The sequence below is a fragment of the Grus americana genome, chromosome 3 (assembly GCF_028858705.1).
Source record: "Grus americana isolate bGruAme1 chromosome 3, bGruAme1.mat, whole genome shotgun sequence".
NCBI classification, from domain to species: domain Eukaryota; kingdom Metazoa; phylum Chordata; class Aves; order Gruiformes; family Gruidae; genus Grus; species Grus americana.
Genome location: NC_072854.1, coordinates 83938134 through 83957002, shown reverse-complemented (window position 1 = coordinate 83957002; position 18869 = coordinate 83938134). Strand labels below are relative to the sequence as shown.

General features: G+C 35.6%; 1 protein-coding gene across 7 annotated transcripts in view; it reads right to left on the bottom strand.

The window, feature by feature from the left end:
- The window catches only part of RYR2 (ryanodine receptor 2), a 428642-nt gene that overhangs the window by 168639 nt on the left and 241134 nt on the right, over window positions 1-18869 (bottom strand). For all 7 annotated transcript variants that reach the window (XM_054819177.1, XM_054819181.1, XM_054819182.1 and 4 more), the window contains 5 exons: window positions 17673-17889; window positions 16268-16372; window positions 11983-12086; window positions 7649-7732; window positions 2378-2537 (listed from right to left, as the gene is read on the bottom strand). In XM_054819177.1, coding sequence (XP_054675152.1) covers window positions 2378-2537; window positions 7649-7732; window positions 11983-12086; window positions 16268-16372; window positions 17673-17889 — 670 coding nt within the window. The remainder of the gene's footprint in view (window positions 1-2377; window positions 2538-7648; window positions 7733-11982; window positions 12087-16267; window positions 16373-17672; window positions 17890-18869) is intronic.

Sequence of the window (18869 nt, the reverse complement as noted above, 5' to 3'; positions counted from 1 at the left end):
CCTGTACTAGATTTGTCTAATTAATGTTTTTGGGTTGTTTTTGTTTTTTTTTTTTAAACCAAAGTTGTGGCCTGAGGCAACTACACTGCCTTTTGGGAATCATAATAAAACTAATAATTTATTACTATCACATCACGCCTCTTTGAAAGCAGAACCTTCTATATAAACAGGCATAACAAAACAAACATAAAGATAGTATATAAACACATTGTGTAGATGTAAAGGACAAACTTTTTTTCATTGCCATCCAGTCCCACTACATCTTTTGCCTATCATTCCCAACCCAGTAACACTGGAAAAGTCTTTGACAACATCATTTAACTGCCTTTCTTACTTAATACCTCACTAATTCAGAAAACACATAATTTAACTGGAAATTCACTCCAATAAACATGGCAAAATTATTTGTGGTTTTTTCAAAGATATACAGATACACAGGGTAGGTTAAATTGTCTTCAAGACCTAATAAACTTTATTCACTACATATGAGTTTTGGGTTTAAATTTTCCCAATGCAAGTTAGAAACATAATTAGCTAAGAGATGCATTTGATTCTAGAAATTTCTTAACTTCGTATCAATCAATACATTCTGTTACAAAACTAAATTAAATTTTGGGATATGTCAGGGTTCTATCAAAGCTGTAACTGTTTCCCTACTTTCATTCATTTCAAATCTCCAGATTGGCAAGGCCCTGTACTGAAAATGTTTGGCTTCTGGGAGAATAAAAAATATGAGAGGTAGAGGGTAAATTATTGAGTGCATTCTTTAATATATCAGAAATATTCTTCTGAGCATCTAGAGACATACAGACTCTCATTCTAGAAATTAATTGTGCACTGCCTCCATAAATACAGGATTGAAATAGTGGGTTCAAAATGAATTAATCTGTTCCCCCTACCTGTCAACAGAGAATCATCACTTCCAACACTTCTCATGATTAATATTCTATCAGAAATGTTAACAGCACTTCAAAGGGCCACCTTCCCTTACTCAAAGATGCAGTAATAGGGGAAAATTTAATCCTGTTGTAAGCAGGGAAATTGCATCAACACTGAATTATATCTTCAGTGTCTGTCTGGTAGGGGACATTACATACTTTCAAGTCTGCAACACAAGAATTGGCTCATTGTCTGCCTAGACCCCAATACAGAACGCAGATTTCCTAAACAGTTTACAAAGTACGAAAATGAGAGCTTTATAGTAAGATACTATAATGGGCAATGCTGAAATGCTATGCGGCCTATATTTTGTCACATAAACGTACTTTGTCAGTATATGATAAGCTGAATTTAAGTGCCTAAATTCATATATATAAAACCAGATTTCTTTTTTTTTTTTTTTTTCTTTTATACAAAAGCTTTGCAAATAGAATGAGTTTTGGTCTTGTAGAAAAACAAAATTTGAGATGTGCTGAACTGAAATGTATAACTTGAATTTTTGTCAAAAATAAAAACAGTTTGTAGGCAGAAAAGAATATGTACCTACAAAACAGCTGTTTCTCATTTTTGCAAAAATAATGATTATGCCCAGTGCAGAACCATGAAAACTCATTTTTTTACCCATCTGTGACATTACCTAAAATTTCACTGTGATATGCTACCACACATTTATTAACAGAAGTGAAGACACCTTTGTCTATATAAAATTCACAAAGAATCGCAAAAAGAATAGAAAATATGACCCCTAAGGGAAAATTGATATAGTAGCTGTCTTGAAAAATAATAAATTAGGCTCATTGAATACCAAATATTTTTTTTCTTTTTTTAAAGAAAACAAACAAAGACCTTGAGTTTTGCTGTTAACAATCCACCATGCTCAGTTTTTTACTTCCCTCCCTTGTAACACCTTGTGATACCTACCACATAGCATTCCTATTCACTGAAACAGAACCACTAAAGTAAGACTGGAACTTGGAGACTGACTTAACTATTCTCAGTTAAATATGGCCTCTGCCAGAAATACAACATATTAACAAAGTGATTACTAGAAGTTTACATTCTGATGTTCCTAGATAAACAAAATTATTCAATTCCCAGGACTGCAAACATTTAAATGATTCCCCTGCTGAAAGTCAATGTTTACATTTCCTAAAATACTAGAGCATATTAGCTTCCTGCATGCAATTTTCTCACCCTGAGATCTAGATAGCATACAAGAATATACCACCAAGTTTTTAATCCTGCTTATAAAAGAAGAGTCTCATACTGCTAGAAGATTTAGCAGGATTGTTCTAATTATGTATTTTTTATTTCTTTGACTGACAGACTCGCATTCATTAGCTGCTTCTTCCTGCTTTTGTATCCCCATTATTGCCATTTAACTGTGAAATATCTCCATAGATAAGTGCTTTTTCAAGTGACTGAAGTTAGCACTTACCTGCTGGATACCGTATGTCCAGCCTTGCCTTATACGGTCCCTTGCCCACACATTGTGAGCATTCTCTGCTAGTTTATCCACCATAGCTTCTTGAGAGGGGGTCAGTTTGATAAAACTCAGATCCATGGGAGCAGGCTTATATCCACTCAACAACTGGTAGCTGTCAAAAAACACAGAACCTGCAGTTACTTTTCAGTAACAAAAAATTAATAGAAACCACAAAGGAAAGAAGGGACATGTATGCAAGGTATCTATATGAATAATCTGTCTTTGAGCATAAAAAATAATAATGCACTGACATTTGATTTTGTTTCAAGCTAATTGCGTCTCGATGGGATGAAGATGCTGGTAATGAAAGCTACCCAAAATGTTCTGAACTAAAAATGTTTTTAAAGTATTTTAGTACTTTCAAATATTTAAAGTTGTAGATTAAGATGTTGCTTATCTAAATACTTATATGAACACTATTATTGTTACCTCTGAGCACTTCACAATACTTACTAAATTCTATCTATCTCCTACTGATGCAAGAAAATATATTCTTCCTATTACATATGGGGATGTGAGAGACACAGCAGGTCAAATGATGAACTCAAGATGACATATGAATTCCATCTAATAAAAGTTTGTCTTTGTAATACTTCATAGTATTCTTCAAATCATAGGAGCAATTGTTTAAAATTTAAGCATGACTTCAGAACAGAGAGACAGCTTCCTCACTATTTTTAGCACTCCTAAGAACAAAGTGTTGTTTACTTTTATGAAGTTGTTCCCATAAAATTAATTATAGTCATTTCCCACTTTACTTATGACCAAACCTTCTTCAATAAAGGACGTGATGCGTATGGTGATGGATGCAGCACATGAGGACTTACTAAATTTAAAAGGAAAACCTACGACACTATGCAGCACCACCATGGTGGTGGACTTTGCCTCCCTCCCTCAGGTGATGAGGGAACGTGCAGGGGAAGGGGAGCAGGAAGAGAAAAGCGGGGGGGTGGGCAGACAGGGGCTGTACCGGGTGTCCATGCCCAGGTGCCAGTCGGGGAGCTCCAGGGCGGCCTCTGTGAGGAGAGACAGGGGCTGTCCCGTGCCAGGCACAGTCGGACCCAGCCAGCTCCAAAAGGGACCCACCGCTGGCCAAAGCTGAGCCCTGCAGCCATGCTGGCAGCTCCTCTGGGAAAACATTTTTAAGAAGGGGCAAAACGCTGCACAAGCAAGAGGAACGAGGAAAAAAGTCTTGAAAAACAGCCTGGCAGACACCAAGGCCGGGGGAGACGCTGCAGGTGCCAGAGCTGGTGCTTCCCTGTGGCCCCGGGAGCGACCAGGCCGGGGCTGGTGGACGTGTCCTGAATATCCCTGGGTATTTCTCCTCCAGCACACTGACAGAGCAAAGCACTACTTTGGTCATAACAAAAGGCTTCTGTGGAAAATAAACAACAACATTCTCTCACTGAAATGATACACACCGGGGTGTTTAAAGAATGGCTAGTTTAAATAATTGTCTAATTATTCTCTAAACAACTTTGTCGCTTTCTTGTATTTTCTTTATTTGGACTGACAGAGAGAAATCCAGAAAAAGAAACAGTATTTATCCTCATTTATATTCTAAAATATTCAAATAGTTTACAAATCTTAATTAATTCTCTTCTGTGATAACTATTCTAAAACCCATTTAAACAAATTACTGGTTGAAAACAATAATTGAAAACAAGCAAGTATTTAAGGGGGATTATCATCTACAAACATGAGGTTGGACCTTCCTTCAAAATTACCACATTAAAAAAAAAAAAAAAAAAGAGAAGTTTAAATCTGAAAACAACAATTCAGGAATGTCAGTCCAAAATCAACCATTCACATAGTTACCGATCAGCAAATTTCAATGACAGAATTACACAAGCAGTTGGCAGTTGTGCTGCTATCTCCCACACACTAGCTAACTGCCCTCGCGGTTACCTCTCCTCACGTAGCTGTGAAGTCGCTTCAGTGAGATGAGTAAAACCAGGCCGTAATGGAAATAGCAAATCATACAGAATTAACATGTTTGTCAGGCTGGCAATTACCACGTTCTTTCCTGTCACACTCCCCTGTACAAGTTTTACGTCATGCATATGAAAGGTACGATATCCACAGCTATTTCGATATAAGACCAGGGTCTAAGAACCAGGGGTCAAAAGACGCTCATGATTTTGTCACAGAGGATATGTAGATCTTATTTCAGGATGTAAATAAATACTCATCAAGGATAAGTATCAATGGATACTAAGGAAAATAAGGAAAACATATTATGTACACAAATTCATGTTGGACAATTGTCTTTAGTTGCAGACTGATGTTACTAGTTGAAACAGGTAGCTAAAAATCCCAGCTTCCACCTGGTCATCTGCTCTTCAGTATCTTACTGGTTTTATCTTGGGCAGTGTCTCTGCTGGCCTTACATTGACCTTTTTTTTTTTTTTTTTAAAGAAGTAGGTAAATTTAACTGCTTCAACAGCACATTATCATTACCATATTGATCTGCTATTGATTTATAACAAGCATTATGGAATTATTATTTGTGCCACCACCTAAAGTTACAGAAAGAGTGGTAGATATGTTTTGAAGTGATCTTAGTCCATACTCTGCTCTCTTGATTAAAGATTTTCAGCAGTCTACGTGAGCTGTTTTACAAGAAAAAATGAAACATAACGAAGTTTGGAAAAAAAAAACCACTTTTTTCATTCTCACAGTTCTTTTTTTCCTTTTCCATTTCATTTAGACTTTTTTTTAACCTATAGAAACACTAAATATTTAGAATTTATTAAAATAAAGACTTTCAATATTTCAGGGAGGTATTTTAAAATAAAAGGTTATTGAAGGATGTTTGATTAAAAAACCTAAAGTTGTAACAGAAAAAAACTTCCTAATAGAAAGAGAATTTCCATCAGAGAAAGTTATGTTTGCAGGACACTTTAGCTAGCTGTTCAAAATGGTCAAAAAGCTCTTTTGTGGAGTGATGCTGTATTAGAAAAGGCAAATTTCTGGCACAACTGTCAGTTAAAAATGTGATTTTCCCCAACTTGCAACCAGTGTGGCTGTGATGCAAAAATTCCGTAGGACTGACACAAATATAAACCTTTTCTTAGCATTTTACAGTCGTCTTTGTTACAATGCGATGGCAGAAAAGAAAAAAAAAGCAAAGCGTTTAGAAGACAGACAAGAATATACAAAGTAAGGTTGACAAATTTCTTAGCAAGTAGAGCCAATGACCTAATTACATTCAAGTGATGTCTGTTGCTTTTGTTTTTCATAATAGTATCAAGTTTTTGTGTTCAGCAGATATGAGAACTTCATAAATTATCACGGGAAAATTGTCAAAGTGTTGGGATAACTCATTTGGATCATCTACTTGAACAGAAGTAACTAGCAAACACAGGAAGTGACATACATTCTCTCCTGAAAAACTTAGCCTTTCACACACTACCTCCTGTAACCTTTTGTTATGGTTAAGTGTAGTCTAACTGTGAAACGGCAACCCTTCTTCTCTCCAGGACTGTATCCCACAAAAAATGTGATTCAGCCTTATAGCTGCACAACTGTATCTAGATCATGAAATCTTTGCTCCCTTTTTGCTCAACAAACATCCGATGCTATTGAAAATGTAGCCACAATTTTTTTCTTTCCTTTTTACTCATTTTTTCTATCTATTTTATGTGAGGTATCAAAATTCTGACTTGGTATGTACGGTAGGACTTCAAGTTTCTAAAGCTATGACTGTTAATGACATTAAGAAGACTCAATATTATTGCTTGTCTTCAATCAGGAAATATAATTTCTTCAGACTTGAGATTTAGCTGCAGTTTTTCAAAAGCATCAAATCTAATTCACTTCAACAATCTTGCAAATGCAAATACATTTCTGCCCAGGAAATTCAGAACAAAACTACAGAAGGCCCTAGATATCTCTTCTTTTTAGTCTTATATGCAGATATTTTGGGATACCAAAACTGAAGACCAGTTTGGGGGAATTTAAACTAATCCCTCCCTTTTATTTTCATTCATTCTTCTGAAGTGACCACATCAGGGATTCTGAAACCATAATATCAATGGTATGTAAATCAGTGCAGTGTGGTATGTATCAAAGACTTCAGGGACCAGATTCTTATAGCTACCTTGTAGTAAAGTATGACCCAGAAGCCTGCAGGAACCATGCCAGAATGGGGCATGTGCTTTAAGCTCACAAAAGGAAAAGGGAAGGCATGCTTGAGTTAAACATGGGCTTGGGGTTATTATACTGGCCTTAGGGATGCAGTGTGTGGAATCTGAAGGTATGGGTCAGTGAAAGGCCACTGTGAATAATAGAGATAGGCAATAGCAGAGGAACATCTATTTCTGCACAGAGCACATCCCTGCAAAGAGCTCTGAGTTGCTACTGGTGGCAGCAACTTAGCAACTAGCACTTACCGTTGCTCTTAGTCATAACCAAGGAAACTAAATTGCTAATTTAAATTCAGGAATAACAGAAGACGTGCAAGTTGTCTCATACAGAAACTGTGATCTTTACCCTTCTGGTTTTATATACATTATAATCCTCCTTTGTCCCACTGAATTTTATACCACTCTAGTCAAACTTATAAACCAGGGTCTCAAATGTGTTTTGGGTTGTAGGGCTGTCATATGCTTATCACCAAGTACACTTCCATCACTTTCAATTGTGTTAAAGTTCCCAAATTCTTCATTCCCAAACCGGGGTGCTGAGGAAGAAGCCAGGGCACCTTGGCTGGGCCACGAGAGCTGGTTTCAGAGCTGCAGTACTCAAGGCCACTATACCATAGCAGCCTGAGCCCAGCCCTACCAATGCTGTTGCCAATCAGTCACTCAGGAAAAGGTCAGGTGGCTATACCGGGTCCCTCTGCTTCATGCCACTAGATGGCCGTTCTAGGACTTTCAAAAGGGTTACCTTTCAGTATCTGCAGCACAGCAAAACATATTGATAAGTTTGCTGTAAAAATTCTATATCGTTTCTGCAGTACATTCCATATATAAAAAAAATCCACGTAACAATGAATGCCAGACATTGAAATGAATCACAGAAAATCTAAACTTTGTTTACACATCAGATCATAAACATCTAAAAGAAAAGATGTGGATGAAGGTCTGTGTAAATTTCTGAAAATTTATATGCATACATGCATACCCAAGTACCAATAAAACTAGCAATGTAAATATCAAATTGTTAAAATACAATTCACTTAACAGCTTAACAAAAAGATGCATTTGAATTTCAACTTACTTCTTTGGAAGTTTCATTTTTTTCACTTTTTCTTCAGCATGTTCGTCAGCAATTCCGACATGGCAGCCTAATGCCAGCAGGGTTCTAGGACAGAGAAATCAGAGATAAATTACTGCCAATGTTTCTATATTCAGAGTTGCTGTTGTGTATATAAAGGGCACTGTACAACAAATGAGACCTATGGAATAACAATATAGTATGGAAAGATCAACACTAGCTTTTTTGTATATGTAATAAGCTTTTGATAGTGTTAAGAAAATGCCACAAGATGTTCCTAAAAATTTTAGTAAAAATATGAGTGGACTGCTTCAAAATGGAACATTCACACAGTCTATTTCATCTATATGAGGCATTAGTTGAAAGATTCCCTGCCCTTGAAATAAATATTTCTTCTTTATATACTTATTCGTATATACTTATGCGTATATACTCATTCATACTGCTTTATATCAAAATCCTTTTATGTTATGTTATTTACTTCAAAGTCGATGAAAGACGAAAAGGCAGGAAATGTCACTTGTTATCCTTAGAATGTGTCTTCTTTACAAAGAGAGGCTGTTATTCAGAGATTTTAATTGGATCTGGATTTTGTTAGGACATGCTACTGAAGAGAGGACTGACAGCAAAATGCATGACAAGCATTAGGCCAAAACTGCCATCTTAATTCTCAGGCTGCATGTTGCACGTTACTCCACTTCAGAGAAAAGGCTTCACGCTAGCCACAGTGCGTCAGATACCACAAGGCTTCTACTGAAGAAGCCACTGACCCAGGCAGCCCATTCTGGCCTGATTCTGCAAGATGTAGCTCATTTCAGAGAACAAACACTCTCTACATAACCTTACAACGGAGTTGACAGTATTAATCAGGTTTCTAATTACTTCAGACCTCTTCCTTTCCTTACAGTCACACTATCCAGCAGCACAAATCTTAAGTCTCATTCATCTCCAGGACTTGATCTGTAACATCAATTCTTTTTTCATGCATTTATGTTCAATACTAGGTTATCAAGTCTTAGTTTCTTTAGCCGAGGTGTATTACTAAAATATTGAAATTGAAATGAAAAGAAATCCTTGACAGAAGTCAGAACCCACTTTGGAGTCAGATCAGAAGTTTCTCAAAATCTGAGGGTAACAACACCCATATCTTTGAAACTGATTATACAGAAGAAATCAAAACTGTAAACTCCATTCCCAATTTTCCCAATGTGGAAGAAAGCTGGAAAACAAGGTTTTCATTTGTTCTTGCCGCTAGTTAAAACAGTATTTTCTGGTCTTGCTTCAACTATATTTACTGCTCTTGAACTGACTGGGCAAAAAAAGAGCATTAATATTGCTCTAGCAGTATTTCTCTTGGCAGATGAATCGTATGTTTCAAGAAGATTCTTACAGCATATTTTTAGTGCTAGCTGCATGAAATAAATCCTACTGTTATGGTCTGTGAACCCTGATTTAAAATTAGACAGTAAAATCAGATACGAGGAAATCAACGTGCAGCAGCCAGCTCCTGCAAAACACACTGTCTCCTAAGAATACTCCATGCAGCAAAATTCCAATTAGCAGAAATCGTACATGATTCCTATGCAGCTATCACCAGCATAAGTAAGAGAACATATCTAACAGTGGAAAGCAGTAAAGAGGAGCTAATCCCTGGTAACCCTAATTTTCTTGTAATGTAAGACAGGAATTTGAATTCTACATTATCTCCAACCAGACACAGCAAATCCAAATCAGAGAGCCACAGCAGGATAACAAGGCATACCATACTGGTAGAACCTGAAAGACCCATAAAGCACTTCAAAGCTAAACAAGAAAACTAGAAGTGGCTGAATGCAGCCCTCAGCATAATATTGATACATGTAATTATCACACACAACTGAGTAAATAGGTAGAAACAGGAAAGTCAGGCACAAAATAGTAAGCATCAAAAACCCCCCAAGATCAAACTACAAAACATATATAAGAATGTGCAGAAACAGTACGAGCAAGCATATTTTAATCCCATGACATTTTCAGAGGTAACTCATTCCTGAATCTTGACATTTCATATAGTGTATCATTTTTATAGTTCATAAAAGTACTCAATCATACTGAAAAATATACAGAGATGCCCATATATTGAAAAGAAATGTTGTGTCAGATAACATGACTCAGAACTTCCTTGTTTTCTGCCTCTCTCGTCTAGTAGAGCTGGCAGCAAAACTGGCAACAAACCAACAAAAAAACCCCAATTACAGTAAGAGTTATTCTTGATGTCTTGCAGCTACTTCAAGTATGCAGTACACAGTTTGATGCAAATTGTAAAGAATATAGCATATAGCTGACTGGAGGAAGTTTTAAAAGAACATTTTCTTTCCCTCTTCCCCATTCTCCCCCCCACTGAGGTTGACTGCTAGTAGACTAGAAACACCTAGTAAAGAAATAGTCAAAGTAGCTCACAATTCAAGTCATCACAGTATGGATCATCTAGAATGGATTAGTGCACTAATTTTTCCACCTTGACAAACTTGCAGAAACGAACCGAGCAAGACACTCCTGTTCTAGTCCCTGAACAATAAATGTCTGCGTGATAAATACAACCTGATACTGCAAAATTAGAATATTTCTGTATACTTCAGAAAACAAGGACTAATACAAGAATGAAATGAAGACTGAGCTCAGTAAGCATACAAATTTTGAAGTCCATAGAAAGACTGAATGATTTATGTTTTGGATACTATCCATTTAATGAAAAGGCTCTCTCTAAAGTGAAATTACTAAAATAAAAGTAATCCATAATTTATATGTTTTTAAAACCAAATTATTTTTGTCTTGTCAGGGTTAGATTTAGAAAAGCATTGGGTCCTGAACCAGAAATCGTGTAAGGACTACTAAATTTTGTTTAATATTTAGTGAAACATTACTGTGTGCGTTTAATTCCGAGAGCATGATTTTTATGATGCCCGAGTCATATTATATAGATTATTCTAGCAAAAGATCCAACTGTAGGTAAAGTTAATGACATCATCTTTTGTAGTTTCATAAATGGAAAGGAAAAAGCTATTCTGGATTCTTAGCACATTATTGTGTTGACAGGGGCCTCAAAAGCTTTCCTTGAAATTCTATCTAGCTGAAGACAAATATGAACTTGCCTTCAAAGGAGTTCCATTTGTCTCTAAATACTTATCTCTAAATTATACCAAAATATCCCCACAGAAACTGCTTAACACTTAGGGTCATAAATATGTTTTTCGTTGACTAATTTATTTACTTTGGGAATGGTGGATCAGTAAATAGCACAGAGAACCTGACCAGAGAAGCATACTACGAGAAATTCTAGGAGTGTTCCACCTAGCTTTCTACTATAAGGACATCAGGTCTTTGTATTATGAGTGTAAACACTATATTGCACTATCAGTTTACATGGCAATTTTTTTAATAGTACAGTACAAATATTCCAAGAAAAGTAATATCCCATGCAAATAGTCATCTTTTGTTAACACTCTGAACAGGGAAAAGCAACTATATTTTAACAAGAAAAAAAAGATAGATTCCAATGGATTGCAAATAGGAGTGACTGGAGAACCACATATATCACTGGGCATTTATCAGTTTGAGAAATATTTTAACATGTTGGCTACACGGAATGCTACATATGGAAGAAATTACTTAGCTAATAGATTTTCAATGGATTTGCAGCAAAGAGCTCACATCTGCTTGATTGACAAAGCTGAGATGAGGAATTGTACCTTTGTGAGCCAGATAACTACATTACTTGAACAAACCCCCTAACATTCCATTGAAGTTTTCTAGCATTCCAACTGGAGAGCTTTCATGACATTCACACATCTAACTGCTCATCCACAAAAGGAGGGAATGCCTACTACTGTTCCGTGGCAATATGCACAGATGACACAGAAATAGCAGCAAGGGGTCCTGAAGCAAAGCTTGTGATTAGTCACATCCAAAAAATAACTAATGATTGTCAAAGTGTGCTTTATCGATAAAGAAAATTAAGAGCATTTAAACTAAATTGAATTAAACCAAATAGGAAGTGAAGAGGGTTTTTTCAAAGCTTGGATCTATTTCTTTCCTCCAAACTAGATGAAAACTGCTTAAGCTGCCATTTCATGATCAGCGTTACCACAATAATTCTAAAATTCCACAGATATTAAAAAGAAGACTATCAAAGCCATTTTCAATGCCAAATACATCATTCATTAATGTGTCTCACTCATTTTCATATTATTACGCTCACCTACACGTCGAATTGTAATTTACATGTCAAATTATAATTCTGGAAACTGCAACTCCTTAGGAAATTCTCACTGTAAGCTTCAAATATTCTAACAACTTACTTCAGTGTCTCAAGTGACATTTGCAAGTTATAATTTCTTTCCTGTTCCGGTAATTTTGAGAACTCCACTAAGCATGGGTGTTGTCTTTTGTTGTCATCTCTAACCTGAAAAGACAGTAAAGAAATGTTTAACGTGTCTTAAAAACTAGAAGAAATTTAAAAACAGTCCGAAACAAAGTACTTAAAACTGATCCTGTCAGAATTACTCAAAGTGAACAACATTTCAAAACAAAGAATTCTGTATTCTCAGAGCATGATCATTCTGTTCAAGTAAGGCAGAATCTGCATTTGCAAATAAACTTCAGATTCACAGATCTCAAGTAGAATAAATGCTAATTTGTACATTTCATTATACAGATGTTCACAACAAATATACGAAGTTCAAGAATAGTGCAATCTATGTTATGTTTTGACAGACAGCCATAAATTAACAAGTCATCTTCAGCACCATGTTTGAAAAATTATGCACCCAGTTTGTATAAATATGTTGACATGAATAGTACCCAAGTCCTTACCCTACAAAAGTAACTATATAAAGGATAAATCTACCTCATCTCTTAATTCAGAAAATGTTTGTTTCTTAATTATGTGTAATAGTATACAAGCAGAATGCAACTGTTCAGCAGTCACAAATGACTGGAACATTAATTTACTTTCTCTGTAGTGACAGCAGAGTCATGAAGACTATAATTTACAAAATCCTACATTTTATAAACTTAAAAATTTGATCAAGAACACTTGTAACCTGCAATACTTCTATACAGTTTTAGTCTCATACTGGCCATAACTAGGAAGGGCAACCTGAGAGGCTGGGATAACTGAGCATTCTACTGCTCTCAGCTTTCCATCTTTGTCATGCTAGAGCTCAGTCAACAAAATCTATAAAGCTTATGTGTTGCTAGAAAGCTTGATTAAAAAAAACCAAACACATTAGTTTGCAAATATTAGCTAAAAGATCCCAATGAAAGTGTTAACATTTGCTCAGTTGAGCAAATGAGACCACATTTTTACCCATATATTAAAACACTTTTGTGTCCATCTTTCATGGACCATAAGCTCACCATTTATATTAATCTTTAGAGCTGCAAAGTGAAAGTTACTGAAAAATAACATTATTGACAACTTTTGATCAATCAGATAATTCTATTGGAAAATGGAATGTTAACAGTTGAAGTTAAGAAGCCTAATTGTTATACTTTTTCCAAATTTATCTTTACTCACTTGGTGAATATAGGATGGTTTTAAAATTATTTTAGCCAAAAAAAGATCAAGGCAGGAATTCTCAGTGATGCGGTACCATTGAACTGGGTATACTCTGTTCTCAACAGCTTGATCCGTTGTTCATATACAGAATCAGATTTGATGTTTAAAAAGGATAAGTCAGTAGCATGCATATAAACTAGTATGAAATTTCTGACTTTCAGAAAACTAATCTATTACACTTAAACAGATTGCTTGCCCTGCATATTGCATCAAATAAAAGAGCTTTTCTTCGGATATTTTAATGTAAACATCCTAAAATGAAAAAGCTCTAGCATTATGGCAATAAATCCATATGCAGTATCTAAGACTACAGTTGAATAAAATCATAGCATTGGGACATAAACATTGTGTGTTAGAGCAAGGGACGGAAAAACAGTCATCTTCAAACTGTAACCTATTTATAAAGTTTCTCTAATTTCAATTCCTGAATGTTAATTATACATGAGTACCCACAGAATGGATATGAACATGGATCACTGATAGCCAAAATTTTTTATTTATCATCATCTTCTATTTTTGCAAGTTCTATGTTTGTCTATAATAACTAAACTGTACACTACTACTCAATCTAGTTCATTTAATCTCATGAAAAAACCTCACATTTCTCTATAACATTTCTGAGTAACATATTTTTGCATTTTGATCTAAGCACATAATAATTATTAAATTGAACAGCAGTCATTTGTTTATGTCTTGGATTGAAAAATATTTACAGTCTCCAGGGCACATTTATCTTCATTTGATGGGATTAATGTTCTTTGGAAGGGCAGGAGAAGCAATTCAACTGTCAAGCTACTTGATCAAAATCATTAGCAGCTAAAATGAGAAATATCTTTTAGCGGACCCTGAAAATGTTTATTTGCAAATTTCTAAGACCTATGATAATCTGCTTTAATAAAGATTCAGTATAGTTTCCAATAAGGAGGACTACTTTAGGTCTGCATACAGCTAATTTACATCTTGGATGTCAGCTGTTTTCCTCAGAATTCCAATGTTAATGGAATTTCCCCTAGTGACACTCTTTTCATTCTACAGCTACAATGTGTAATAGCATATTTTGTAGGTTGCCTTCCTGACTCCCTTCTTTTTTTTTCTCCTGAGCAAAGTAAAAAATTACTGCCTTGTAAGCACACTACAGAAGTGGCAGAACTCATGGCAACTACCAATTCTTAATTTTTGTGGCTAGTTTTAAGTTTACAGCAAAGCTTAATAGAAACAAACATATGCAGATGCATCTGATTATTTCAAGTTGGACACCTAAATACCACTCATATTCAGACATAAAAGAAAGCCAGTTAACAAAAGTCCTTAATTTTGCTACATTAGCTTGTTGTTTTACTTTGTGACATGTATAAAATGCAGTAGTAATAACACGTGCAATACTGGGTATTGCTTTGGTGATAGTATGCACAGATCTGATGAAACAGGTATGTGGGAGGGAATACAAAATGCAATCTACAGCAGATTTTTTGAATAATCTGGAAAGATATTTAAATCTACAGATTCTCTGTCTTTTAGCCTTTAAACTTTTTAACTTGGTGAAAAAACATCGCCTCTTCAGAAAAGCTAGGTACTATATATAATGCATCTTGCTCTGAATTAAAAAGAAAATCTAAGATGTATGTGTGCATCTAAACCAGCTAATTTCTGTTTCACGCCTTTCCGCAGTACTCAGTAATGGCAGCGCATAAATTCAGGTAACTAGAATTGGCAACAGTGGCTTAAACTGATGAAATCGTCTGTGAGAAAGCAATGTGATAAAGCAGTCAATCTCCAGAAAATATACAGCATATACCTTGCCGCATTCCCAAAGTGAGCACATCCAGCCATAGAACACTAAAGCTAGAGAGAGAAAGCTGAATAACTTAAAAGATTTAGCACCTGGTTTCATCCTGAATATAACTACAACATTTATCGTTGCTCAACTTGATACTTACTATGTATTGTTTAAACTAAAATAGTGTTCAACTGTACAATTAGATTCTCGATGGTAAGTAATGGTACACTAAAAGTTCCTGCAGACTGCTTCACAGCTGGTATGATTATACCACAATTAAAATGTTTTGACACATTAAATTAACTCGGGTTTTGTGTTTGATTTGGTGGGGAAAGCAATAACAACAAAAAACATCTAGAGATCTTCTCTACTAATCAAATCTTTTTAAGTACTGCCGTAGGCTACATCAAATATAATACCTATGCGCAGTTACATTAAATCTGTAATCTGAACACCTCAGAAGACCAAAATATTTTTATTAACAAAAATAGAATACATATGTTTCTATGTGTGCATACATATTTTTACATTTACATCTAGTATCTACTGTATGTTTCTATATACCCTTCACAGCAACAGTTCATCATAAACACCACCATTTGGAATCCAAATAACTAGCTTGTATAATTTTTTAATGATTGATTTTAAAAAAAAATCTAATCAACAAAATAGACTGTATTTTGTATCAAAGCCAGAAGCTACAAGGCTTTTTTTACTGCCATACTCCATGAAAAGTAGGGAAGAGATAAGAAAATAGCTATGTGGAACACCAAATACAGACATGAGCCTGAAGAAGTGGAAAGAAGGAAGGAGAAAAGCAGATTCAATGGAATTTCCTATAAGCAATAGTTATTTTTTCATGAAAAATAAGTTTGGGACTTCTGAAAGACTTATGTCCATCAGTACATGTGAAGACAACCAAAGATAACTGCTTTTGTTGGCTTGCTTCACCAGGCAACTAAACTTCTTGCCCCAAGAACAAACAGAAGGTGAAAACCCCACTATGTGCTTTCTGTGCCAGCAGTTAGATTGGCTGAAAATTTCAGCACCAAACAGATTTAATACTGGAATTTTGGTTCAGAAATGCACAAGCACTGTTGGTTTCCACCTGCTTCTGGTGGAAAGGGTCTAAAACCTTACTAATTTCAGAAAGATGGAAAAATATGCAGTCCCATTAGCACGCTGAAAACCAATGTGCCGAATACTACTATGTAATTAACAGAAAATTAAGTTGGAAGGTACATACTGGTCCATATTGCCAGCCAAGTTCAATCTTATTCATAACCCAAAGTTCATGGATGTTCTCCGCTAATTTTTCTCTAATCCTTTCCAGGTGAGGAGGCAAAACGATCTAAAGAGAGAAGAGAGAAAGAGGCTGTTACAAATAAGTTGCTTGACAGTGCCACCCCAACTTTCAGAACAGACCAACTTTGTACAAACCACATCTCTCAACTCCACCTAAATTAGTGAGAATCTTAGATCAACAGAAATACTTTAACCTATGCACTTACAAGTTCCAGAGTTTGACCAGCAAGGGAAAACAGTTTTACACCCAACACTTCCAAAGGCAGAGAATGCATTCCTGGCCGCTGGCTAGAAACTACTCAAACCAATACTATTTCTGAGCTTAAAAAATGTTAAACATCTCAATAACCAATGTAATGTTGTGAAAAACAGACAAATATAAACATTTGAGAACTGAACTCCAAGGAAAGAAGGAAAGAGAGAAAAGCAAAAAGAAAGAGAGAAAAGCAAAAAGAAAGAGAGAAAAGCAAAAAGAAAGAAAGAATTATGATGATGATAGGTGACAAGTGAAATCAGGCCAGCATGTCACTCTACCTCCAAAAAGATGAAATCAAGGCTGCTTTACCTCAAAAAACAGAGACCTCAACTATACAGTGCTGTGAATCATAATGTTACCCTGATTGTTGGTATTACAAAACAATAATTACATGACACTTGTAGAATGCTGTACTTAGCGCATAGTGGCAACAAACTGGCAAGTTTGTTCTTTTTTAGGGGGGGGGGCGTTCAGGAATCATTTCCTAAATGTGGTAACATCTGAGCACATAGTGTACAAAAATTTGTATAATCTCAAACTCTGGTCAAGTGTAAAATGAACCCTTGTTATCTGTGATCAGAGATGGAGCTCTTTGGTATCAAAGAATTACTGCTCTTTGCAACTATTTTAAAAAAATGAAAACTATAACTGCAGTGCCTGCCATTTACTGCCCACAGTGAGTCAAATGCCGCTCTCAGTAACCTGCAAGTCCAGTAAAGAATTAGAGCTGAAGCTTGTCTAAAGGTCTTATCACAAGGCAAAGTCTTCAGTAATTTTAATCAAACAGTAATAAGAATGCCTAGTAACAGAACAAGATGTACAAATATTCTTTTTTTTTTTTTTGCCTATTCTAATATTAAGTGTAAAACATTCTTTATTATAGTGTTTGTGAACTGAAATATATGAAATTTCTGGCAAGCACCATAAGGACATTACACACCATTTTTCAACTTCTCTCAATGGAACGTACCAACCAAATCCCAAGCAAAACCAAGTTTGAGACAAGCTGCAAATTCAATCAAATGTGAAATAACATGGGCCTATAGTATGTCTGTTTAAAAATGAAAATGCAATCTCTTGGCTTCCATACCTGGCTAGTATCTACAGGAACTGGAGTGAAAGCTGCTTGTGACAGAGAGATGGTGGGACCCAGCAGGTCTCTTGTATAGCTACGATCCTGCTTGTACTCTCGGCTGTGCTCCACTTTCAGCTTCTCTTTCGGTAGCACAGCTTCAAAGCAAGGGGCATATCCAGGTGGAGGAAGGAACTTGAACTCTCCATGGCGACCTCCAAGCAAGAAACGTACCCTGTAAACATCGGAGTTACTTTAGATAATAGAGACACCTCTGGTGTCAAACCTAATCACTTTGTAAGCCTAATAACTAATGAATGCTATTTAAAAAAAAAAAAGAAAAAATTAATAAAATTCAATGTTGCAGCTTATTTGCATTGTTTACAGTTCATTTTCGCTAACTAGTGCGGGAGTTTATGAGGTAGGAGGTGCAAAAACCATGGGGGAAAGTAAGTAATTCTTTCTTTTAGTTAATTTCCACTTCCATAAAAGGATTCTAAATCACAAGATCAAAAAAGACATGGAGTAATCAGTTTACTTAGCACATCTATGAAGTAAGCAGCAGCCTTTCCAGTCTCAGAAAGCAGAGATTATAACCCAGAGTAATCAATCTACCACCTCTCAATTCTGTCCATTGAGGAGTTCTCCCTTCTCTCTCATTTGAGAAATGAGCCCGAAAACTCCACAGAATATGGTTCTTTCTTTTCTCTCACAGAACACTACATGCTTAGGACACAATCTAAAAAATTCCCATATTTTCTTCCCTAAAACATACATTTGTCGTGTTACTAGAAACCTAGGGGAAAGCATTCTTTTATTCATTACAAACTGGTGAATTTGTCATGGGTTTTTGTTACTGAAAAATTCAATGAGTGAGGTGATCATGAAGTAACAATGACATAATACTGAAAAATCTTCCCAGAACAATGTCATTCAGAAGGAATCAAAACACACCCAGAAAACTAGCCTTACAACAGAATTATGTTGTCTCTTTTCTATTTACTGAGTATCTTATAAGATTTTTGTCAATGCTATACCCAAACGCTCTCCAAAAACACACTCAGCACATGAATAATAGCTGTCAAATATTTCTCTCATGACAGACATAAAGCATGCAGGTTTATAATTTTGCATCTCATAGCATGCATGTCTATAGTTTTATGACATTGTATCTCCTTTATTATCCAAGGCAAAGTCTGAAGAAGTGCATTTCAC